General features: G+C 47.3%; 1 protein-coding gene across 2 annotated transcripts; it reads left to right on the top strand.

The window, feature by feature from the left end:
- The first annotated feature begins 1,723 nt into the window (after positions 1–1,723).
- LOC123082729 (uncharacterized) lies at positions 1,724–4,999 on the top strand. 2 transcript variants are annotated; one of them, XR_006439103.1, is made up of 3 exons: positions 1,724–2,861; positions 4,098–4,197; positions 4,685–4,999. XR_006439103.1 is itself a non-coding variant. In XM_044504994.1 (2 exons), exons 1-2 carry the CDS (start codon positions 1,760–1,762, stop codon positions 4,130–4,132), a joined length of 1,137 nt encoding a protein of 378 aa, XP_044360929.1. In that variant the 5' UTR covers positions 1,724–1,759; the 3' UTR covers positions 4,133–4,677. The 2 variants fall into 2 exon arrangements, 1 of the variants encoding a protein (XP_044360929.1); XM_044504994.1 differs by lacking the exon at positions 4,685–4,999 and having other exon boundaries at positions 4,098–4,677.
- The last annotated feature ends 5,406 nt before the right edge of the window (positions 5,000–10,405 follow it).

The raw sequence follows: 10,405 nt of genomic DNA, 5'->3' as shown, positions 1-10,405 counted from the left end.
AATTTTATATCATTTCTTCGATATCCTTTTGTTTTATAGTTGCATCAGCCACGAGCTTGATTCTTTGCATTTAAGAAAACTCAATGACATGAAGGTTTCAGTTCAATCTTTAGATATGAACTCATGCTATCATTGTGTGGGTAGAATAATCTCATCTTGCTACTAATCACCAAGATTACCAGTCATGGGCAACATCTTGTGGTAATGATGCAATTTTTCTCACGGTAAACTTGCGTTCTAGCTTGAGATGAATCTACAGATGTTCTCCAGGGTTCAGAATTGTGACCACATGATGGTTTCAGTCTTTTATTAGCCGACCACAAGTCCAGGGGGCGCCCCTGGCTTGTGGCTGCCTGGTGGGTCCCTTGTTGATGTTTCTTTCGCCAATAATTTTTATATATTTCAAAATAATTCTTCGTCAATTTTCAGGTCATATGGAGTTGTGTAGAATAGGTGTCTCCGATATAGCCCTTTCCGGTCCAGAATTCCAGCTACCGACAATCTCTCTCCCTTCATGTGAAACTAGCAAAATAAGAGAGAAAATGCATAAAAATTGTATCATAAAGTGGAATAAAAGTCCAAATTGCAATAAATATCAATAGAAAAACAAGATGCAAAATGGACGTATCAAACGGGCGCCCGCCAGTGCCCGCCACAGGTGAGTTATGCCAAAAAAAATGTATGAAAGATTTTATCTGTGGCGGGCGAGGCAGAGCGCCCGCCACTGATGTTAAGGTAGTAGTGGCGGTCGAAACTCACGCATGTGCAAACATTTCAAAATAGATGTGGCAGGTGTCACGCCTCGCTCACCACTCATTGTGGTTCACCTATAAGCCCTTTCCCAGTTCAGTCTTTTATTAGCTGATTTAGAATCTAGGCCTATCTTTAATAGCATCTACAACCGGACAGGAAAGAGAGTAAAAAAGTTGATTTCCTGTTTGTCACATCATGCAACAAGTAATTGACGAATTCCCTTTTTGCCGCTAGTTGTGGCAAATAGTCGGCCATTCGCATAGGAGAGCTCAGGTATGGGCCGACCCATGTCTAGCCACCGCAGTGCATCGTTCTTCCTCTTTTTTTCATTCTTTCCTGGATTTTCAGGGAGGGGAGGGGTCGTTTTTTCCCTTTCTCTTTATTTGTCTTCCTTTTTCCTTATATTCATAAAATTAAAACAATGTTTTTCCGAAAAATAAAATTTTCAAAAATATCTGGAGACATTCAAAAAACTGTTCATGTTTTTTAATATTTATTCATAACTTAATTTGAAAAGTTCATTGATAGGAAAATTATGCTTTTGAGATTGGTCAATTGTTTGGCCAATGTGATGCTTTGGAAGCGTTTCATTTTTATCTGTTTGATGAGGGGTGGAAGGAAAATAATGAAAAGTTCATTGATAGGAAAAGAATGAGAATACTTAGCACACAAGTATACCAAACGAAACCTTTTTTATTATTGTATATATAAGAGGGGTTAGTTCTAAGAATGTCTGATCCCGTCCAATAGCAGGTTTACTGAGCACCAGAGAATAATTCAGCTACTTTGATAGCTTTTTTTAAAATTGTTCGGGGATTTTAACCTAAAAATACATTCACAGAGCTTTTTTTTTTTTTGAGCAACACATTCACAGAGCTTGGTTGGAGTGCGAGGTCTAACTTAAACCACGGCCCAAAAAGAATCGAAAACACCACGGCCCAGTTATTATGTTCTATCAAAGCCCAAAGCCGACACACACCCACTTTCCCCGAAACCCCCGAACCCCATGGAGGCACGGACGAGCTCGACGGCGGCCGCCGCCGCGCCGCTTCCCCCGGACGATCTCCTCCTGGAGATCCTGCTCCGCCTCCCGCCGGAGCCGATCCACCTCTTCCGCGCCTCCTTCGTCTGCAAGCACTGGCGCGGCCTCGTCCACGACGCCCGCTTCCTTCGCCGCTTCCGCGATTTCCACGGCGGGACGCCTCCCGTGCTCGGCTTCTTCAACCAGGCAGGGCCTCCCTTATTCGTCCCCACCTCCGGCGGCTTCGCGCTCTCCACCGCCACCGTGTTCCCCGATGACTGGTGGGCCCTCGACTGTCGCCACGGCCGCGTCCTCCTGGACAGCTGCCGCAACCGGACGCTGCTCGTCTGGGAACCCATGACCGGTGACAAGCGCTACCTGCCGCCCCCCGCGCAGGCCTCTCATGGGAGCTTCGAGTACAATGCCGCAGTTCTGTGCGCGGCTGGGCACACCGACCACGGCGACTGCCATTCCTGCCCGTTTCTCGTGGCGTTCGTGTTCAGTCACCAGACAGATTTCATCACCTCCGCATGCGTCTTCTCGTCCGAGACCGGTGTCTGGGGTGAGATCACTTCGATTCTTGTGCCATATGCATTAGGTCAGGCAACGCCCACGGCTCTGGTTGGAAACACAATCTACTGGCTGTTGGACAACTGCAGCATCTTTGAGTTTGATTTGGATAAGCATATGCTGGGTCTGACTGAGGAGTTCCCATATGACGCGCTAGAAAGCTACGAAAGACAGATTGTCATCATGCCTACAGATGTTGGATGGCTTGGTTTGGCCGGAGTTGAAGAATTCAATCTCCATCTGTGGTCAAAGGTGGTGAGCGTTGACGGGGTAGTGACATGGACACACCAAAGGGTCATTGATCTCAAAAAGTTTCTTCCTCCCGAAGTAGTGGCGGGGTGTATGGTTCAAGATATTCGAGCGGAGGCAGTTGGCTATGCGGAAGATGCTGATGTGATCTTCATTGATGTGTATCCTAGCATCTACATGATCCATCTCAAGTCCATGAAGGTCAAGGAGGTGTCAGGCAAACTCATCTGCAAATACATTTTGCCTTACTCAAGTTTCTACGCTCCAGGTACCACCATTAATTACTTCAATGTCGCAGAGTTCACTTTAGTATTCCAAACTGTATCTGCCTTGCAGATGCTTTCAAATATATGAGCCATAGTTCATTTATAGAGGACAAGTTTTCCTGGAACTTCTTGTTAAAGAATTGCTTATTATATGATGAACCGTTAATACTCTGCACTCTACTGATTATTGATTCCCGTATCCTCCTCACTGTGAAAATAACCCGTTCACAACTAAAAGATGTATGTGAAGCCCTGGCATTCTTACTTGTATGTACTTCACATTTTTACTCTTCATCCAGACGCACATCCAGCCACTTGCTTGTATCATAACTAATATGAATGAACTAGTTTATTTGTACAGGGGATACATCAATTTCTTGTTGTTCAGTTGGGCTATACATTTAGATCTAAACACTGAGCAACTGAGCATTATGTTTATTGCTAGAGTTTGGGCTTGTACATTTAGTCATGTGTCACCGTTAAAAGGTGATATGCTTACCAGTAAACATGCACTTGAGGAACAATATAGTTGTATGGTTGATTGATTGTATCCTGGCACAAATTTATAATTATTCTGTCCCTATTGCCTTGTTGTGGTATTGGATAATATAATCTCACTGGCTCATGAGAGTTGATAAATTGAGGAACTAAAGTGACCAAAAGTCTGCCTTTCTGTTTTGCATAATATACAACAACCAATCAGCGAGTCAATGCTGGACTCTTTTCTGTTTCACTTTAAGCAAGTGAACTCTAATTTATGGACTCTGGATGTTTCCTTCTCGTTTGCTTGAGCTTTGTGTTATGTTGGGAACTTGGGATTTAGAGTGGTTACTTAGTTTGTTGATTCTCTGACCCGCATTCTTGATTCTGAAGTGTAGGAAAAGTTGTTCACTCTGGTATGCCTGCATACTAAACTTCAATAGATATTAATGCACTATTCTTTTGCTGGACTTGTAACAATGAATGGGTTCACACCAAAACAATTCTAAAAATGCTTCCTGGTTAAGTAAACTACTGAATACCGTATTCTTCGTTTTGAGGCAGATGATGTACACTGTCTTGATGAATTATTTAAATCTTGCAATACATGTCATTTCTTAGTTCTTCCTTGTAGCAAAAGCTAGTATTTTGTGCAAGGTGAGATTTATAACAATCGCTTCGGTTAAGTGTCTCCACCTTTTATCAGTTGTTTTCTTGCCCATTATTGTCACTAGTTTATTAACTCATTCTTCTCATAGGAATTGCCATTGATGGTGGAAAAGATCAAGCTTAACTATTGAACAGCAGTTGAGATGACTGTGCTGTTACATCTGCTGCTACGCTTTGTTGGTTGAAGAGGTGATATGACATCCTGTGTTATTATGTGTCTATTCTTTTGTTTGCAAGCCATGGATCGATATTCTCTGCAGCGGTAAAGAAAATCTATTTCTACGCACAATACATCTAGAACCTTGAATAATGTGACTATATCGCCTAGTTTGACTTTATTCGCCTTTTCTCTTGGAGCTGTGAGACACTCCTTCTGGATCTGCACAGTTTGTAGTTCATTATGCTGATGTGCTACCACAATGCAGTTTATCATATCATACAGTTTTATATCATTTCTTTGATATCCTTTTGTTGTATAGTTGCATCAGTCACGATCTGGAGTCTTTTTATTTGAGAAAACACAATGACAGGAAGGTTTCAGTTCAATCTTCAGATATGAACTCATGCTCTCACTGTGTGGGTTCAATAAATCTCACTAGAAATCAAATGTTCTCTTGTCTCTTTGCAAACAGAGTACTACTCCTTGACAGATGGGTCGTTAACTTGCTAATTTCAGGAATTAATCGTGTGATGTTGACCAACAGCAATAGTGCTTGCTAAAATGTACTTCATCCTGTGAAAATACTGTTGATGAGAAGAGCCTGTTCAAGTTTTACTGCCCTTTGCTTGTGCATTTGTGCCTCGATGATGCGCTGCAGCACATCCGTGTAGAACGGATCTGTTAGGTTTTTTTTCTTGGTTTTTACAAGGTGTTATGCTTTCTTCAGAGACCCCTATGGCATGTGTGTGTACTTGTCACTATGATGCCCAGAGAAAAACTGTCACATTATGTTCTTTTCTTTTGGTAATTAACTAACACTATGTTCTGTAATGCATGGAGTTCAACTCTGGTAGTGTGATGGGCATGGCAGCTGCCATCGTCTTTGCGACGAAGTGCTTTTACTCTGTGCAAACGTAAGTTCTAGCTTCAGGATTTCAGATGAGTATGCTTTTTCCCTGGCATGGAGCAGAAAGCAAAAATCTTCAAACAATCTCCAGGTTTTGGAATTGTGAACCACATGAAGCCTTTTTTTTTAAAAGGAGGTGCGTGCTGGCAATGGCAGCAATGGTTCGATCCAGCGCCAGCAGGCGTCGCCAGAGGTGCGGAAGGGCGGCGGCAGACCAGATCCAGTGACGACTGCTACAGAGGGTCCGGATCCATGGCTGAGCAAGGCAGCGGCGCGGGGCTCCTCTTCGTAGCCAAGGCAGTGAACTCCTGGTCATTCATGGCGACGACCTGCACGGGCAAGGACATGGGAGGGTTTGTCAAACCAGAGGGAGAGAGAGGGGAAAAAAGAAAAATGAGGGAGAGAGGAAGGGGATGGAGGTAGCAGCGGGGTTGGTCGCTGGTGGTGAGGTGCTCCGTCGTGGTGGCATAGAGGCGAGGGGGAAGACGGGCGAGCTCCTGGATGCCAACGACGCGACGAGGTGAATTCGTTGGGCGCCATGGAGGAGGAGGTGTGCTTGGGCAGGAGCACCATCGGAGAGCCTATGGAGAAAGGGGGGAGAGTGAGGGAGAGAGGAGGGATTCGGCCGAGGATATGGGGAGTTCACCTACCTTGTACTTAGTAGTAACGAAGGGTATAAACCTGCGCTACTACTATTAACTTAGTAGTAGCGGGGGGCATAAACCGGCGCTACTAGTAAGTAGCAGTAGCGAGGGTTATAAACCCGCGCTACTAGTAAGCGTCTACCTATAAGCTTTTCCCTAGTAGTGTTCATGGGTTGCTCTGCACGGTGGAGATGAGCACTGTGGCCGAAACGGAGGCAATTCCTGCAGCGGATAGGATCCCTGCATGAGAGTGCTCGATGATCTCGACACAGGCACCGATAGCATATGCCTCTAAGACACGCCGGAGGAGGCGGCGACACATTGATGGAAGGGAGCGATGGAAAGTTGTGGGAGGCGGTGAGCGGCGCCCCTTCGAGACTGTCTCCAGCCCGCAAGCTCATACTCGAGAACGACAACCGCCTCATCATGATGGAAGCATCCACGCCAATCCCCCAACCCGGGTGCACGAGCGGGATGAACCGGCCGCCTCCAGCAATGTCGCGCAGTGCAGGAGTAGTGAGTGTATGAGGTTGGTCGCCGGGTAGGCAGGGGCGCCCAACAAGCGACGGAGCAACGAGATCCAGATATGCTTGAGGAAGAGCCTTCCTCCCTCCTATGGTCGGGTCTGACCTGCGGGAAGCAAGGACAGTCGCCGTCAGTGCGGCAATGGTGAGCGGTGGTGCGGGAGGGTCCATGGGCCCAGGCTCGGTCGAGAGAAAGCGTGATGGTGACAGATGCGAGTTCTGGGACATAGCCGGTCGAAGGAGGGATGGAGCCGCCACGGGGACGAGAGTGTCGACAACAACGGCCGTCGTCGTTGGAGCGGGGTAGCCACCAGCTGTTGTGGGCATTCAGAACATCGCAGTGGCCGTTGCTGGAGCTAGGCAGTCGCCAGCTGCCGTGGGCATGGGGAGCATCAGTGACACGGGCGATGTGTGGCACGAACCTGGGCGGGTAGGTCCGGCGTCGTCGGCGGCGGCAGAAGTAGGAGGTCAAGATCCAGATCTGACCAGGAAGAAGGCAAGGATGGCAGCAGGATGACGACCGGCTTGAAGCCCGTGGGCAGCAAGGGAGGAGGCGGCGTCAGCATGACGGCTGGGCCGCCAGGCAACGGTGGGGTGGCCGAGAGGGTGGGAGCGGCCGCCACCCGTGCGCGCTCGCAGGAGAGCTCTGGTTCGGGACATGAATTGAGCACTATACCCAAGAAAAACACGTTGTTTTGAGTGAAACGTGAGTTTGCGAGTGTTGTAAGGACGGAGATTTGGCCAACATGCACACCCAAAGACACGAAGCGATGTATAATCTGGTTTGACATGAAGCAATCTTTCGGTGGGAGTTTCATTGTTTATGACACGACTGGGAAGCATGTTGATGATGTGTACGACAGTGAGAAAAGCCTCATCCCAGAATTCAAGTAGCATTGAGGCACCTGCTAGAAGAGCTAAACCCACTTCGACTATGTGCCTATGCTTGCGCTCAACTGACCCGTTTTGTTGGTGAGCGTGGGGGCATGACACATGATGGGATATGCCAAGTGTTTGAAAGAAGGAATTAAGTTTCTCATATGTCCCCCCAGTCGGATTGGACAGCAATTATTTTGCTGTCAAACTTGCGTTCAACGAGTGCTTGAAAGTTTTTAAACACTTGAAACACTTCGGATCTTTTCTTAAGAAGATAGATCCAAGAAAACTTGCTATAGTCATCAATGAAGCTAATGTAGTATGTGTGTCTCTCAACAGAGCTAGGGACAGGACCCCAAACATCAGAAAATATTAATTGCAGAGGTTTAGTAGAGACACTAGTAGAGATGGGATAAGGCAATTGATGACATTTTGCTCTCTGACAAGAATCACAAATAGTTTCAATATTACGCTCACCAACAAACGGGAGCTTATTCTTCCTAAGCAAAAGTTCAACCAAGGAAAAATAGGCATGTCCTAGATAATCGTGCCATCGTGTGGACGAAAGCTTGATAGCACCACAAGCTTGTTTATTTGATCTTCAAAACTCCCGAATCAAGTCCTCGAACGCATCTACCTCGATAGAGAGTTTGCCTAGTGGCCTGATCCTTGATCAAGAAGAAAAAGGATGAAACTCAATGAAAACATGATTATCAATGGTGATGCGATGAACAGACAGAAGGTTTTTGGCGCTAGGGACATGCAATTTTTTACGAAGATGAATCTTACGGAAAGGGGTACGAAAAACTGAATGACCTATGTGATGTATCCTCATACCTGCACCGCTGGCGGTGTGGGTCTGATCCTTCCCTTGATACTTCTCACGGAGAGTCACCTTCTTGAGCTCACCCGTGAGATGATTTGTGGTGCCGCTGTGGAGGTACCAGTTGGTATCCACGCCATATGCTCCTTCCGCGGCTGCAGCCACCTTGTCATCCTCTTCAGAAGATGCGTCGTCCTCATCGAACCTATACCAGCAGTCCTTGGCTGTGTGGCCAGGCTTACCGCAGATCTGGCAGCGGATGACATCGGGGCATGACTTGCCGTAGCCACCACGGCGCCCCCTGGTGTTGGTGGAGTTGGGGCGCCCAGAGCAAGAGCTGGAGCTGTTGAGTTGTCGGGACTGCCATGCTTGCCCTTGGGACGAGAAGGACCGCGGTGGCGCGAGGAGTAGCCGCCACGTCCACACGTGGCCGCGTTTGCAGAAGACTTGAAGCCGGCCACCGGAGTTCTGGAACTGGGCCACGCGCTGATCAAAATTGCTGAGCATGGCGAAGAGTTCGTCGAGGGAGACGGGCGTGATGCGGGCGTCGAGGGCCAAGACAAGGGGCTGGTTGTCCATGTCCAGCCCATGGAGGCTGTAGGAGATCAGCTCATCGTCCTGGATGGCTTTGCCGGTCGAGGCGAGTTCATCGGCGAGGCCGCGCATGGAGGCGAAGTAGGCGGCGACAGATTGGTTGCCCTTCTGGACATTGATGAGGGCGGTGCGGATGTTGTTGACGTGGCTCAAGGACTGCGACGAAAACATGCCTGCCAGCGCCGACCAGAGCGCGTGTGCGGTGGTGATTGCCGTCACCGTGATGAGCACCTCTTTGGAGAGGTTGCTGAGCAGGTAGCTGAGCACCTGCTAGTCCTCCTTGACCCAGATGGGGTGGAGAGGGTTGAGCTCAGAAGTCTCCTTCCCGTCCTTGTCCTTGGTGACGAGAAGACTAGCTGGTTCCGGCATGGTGCCGTCGGCATAGTCAAAGAAACCGGTCCATCTCAGCTGCGGCGTGATCTGTGTCCGCCATAGCACATAATTTGTGCGGGAGAGCTTCTCCGTGACCTGGCCGTTTAGGCTTGAGTGGGAGGTGGCAGAGGAAGACATGGAGGCTATCGCTACTGGAACCCTAGATGAGTTGTGAAGAGGCAGCTCTGATTACCATGTGCGAATAGGCAGAAGTGTCTTACCTCGATGTGAGGGACGCGTTACATGTTATATAATCAGGGGCGCACCTCCCTGGCAACAGCGCATACAATGTAGTTGGAGATCTTCTAGGAAGATAAGAGGATTACATCTTGGAGAGCAAGAGATAAGAGAGACAGGTTACATGATGAGATATTCGGTAACAACCTATGTCTACTCTACCTCTCCTAACTTTGTACGCCACCAGGTATGCGCCACCATATACGTGACACAATATATGTGTTTGACAGGAACTACAATGGCGCGATTCTCCGTGGGGTCAACTATGGCTATTGCCACCCTCGCCAGTTCCTCATTGCGTTTGTGTTCAGTAACCAAGTAAATTTGATCACCTCCGCCTGCGTGTACTCGTCCAAGACCGGCGTCTGGGTGAGATCACTTCTATTCGAGTACCACATTCATTAGTTCAGTTGAAGCCGACAGCTTTGGTTGGAAACACACTCTACCTCTTGGCCAAGAGTAGCATTATTGTGTTTGATTTGGATAAGCATAGCTTGGATCTAATTGAGGAGATGCCATATAGTTGTTACGAGCAGACTATCATCATGCAAACAAAAGATGGACGACTTGGTTTTGCCGGACTTATTGAATTCAAGCTCCATCTGTGGTCAAGGGTAGCTAGCATTGATGGGGTGGTATCATGGACAAATCACAGGGTCATTGATCTGGAGAGACTTCTTGCAACAGAAGTAGTAGCAGCGGCACGTATGGTTCCAATGAAGCTGGTTGGCTATGCTGAAGATGCTGATGTGATCTTCATTGGTGTGCATCCTAACATTTACATGATCCATCTCAAGTCCATGCAGCAGCGATGGGGCCCTACAGATATGTTTTTCCTTACACAAGTTTCTACACTTGACGCACTGCCATTATTTCTGATATCACATAGTTCACTTCATCTTCAAAAGTGTATCTGCTTTGCAGATGCTTTCAAATATACGAGCCATTACAGATGACATGTTTTCATGGAACTTCTTTTTAAAGAATTGCTTAATGAATGTTTAAGCGGCCATTCAAACTCTGCACTCTACAGATTATAGATGCACACATCCTCTCGCTGCTGATTTGTTTATTGACTCATTCTTCTCATAGGAATCATCACCGGTGCTGGAGATGATCAAGTTGAACTGTGAATGGCACTTGAGATGATTGTGCCGTCATATCTGCTACCACACGTTGTTGCTTCAAGAGGTGATGCAACATTTTCTTCTAGTACATGTGCACATGTTTCTAAATGAACGGATCAACATTATCAATATT

The sequence above is a fragment of the Triticum aestivum genome, chromosome 4A, assembly GCF_018294505.1.
Source record: "Triticum aestivum cultivar Chinese Spring chromosome 4A, IWGSC CS RefSeq v2.1, whole genome shotgun sequence".
NCBI classification, from domain to species: domain Eukaryota; kingdom Viridiplantae; phylum Streptophyta; class Magnoliopsida; order Poales; family Poaceae; genus Triticum; species Triticum aestivum.
This window is presented reverse-complemented; position numbering and strand designations above follow the sequence as displayed.

Coding starts and splice junctions, on each gene's coding strand:
- LOC123082729 (XM_044504994.1), top strand. CDS start 1,760: ATGGAGGCACGGACGAGCTCGACGGCGGCCGCCGCCGCGCCGCTTCCC. Junction 2,862..4,097: donor CTCAAGTTTCTACGCTCCAG/GTACCACCATTA, acceptor TTCTTCTCATAG/GAATTGCCATTGATGGTGGA.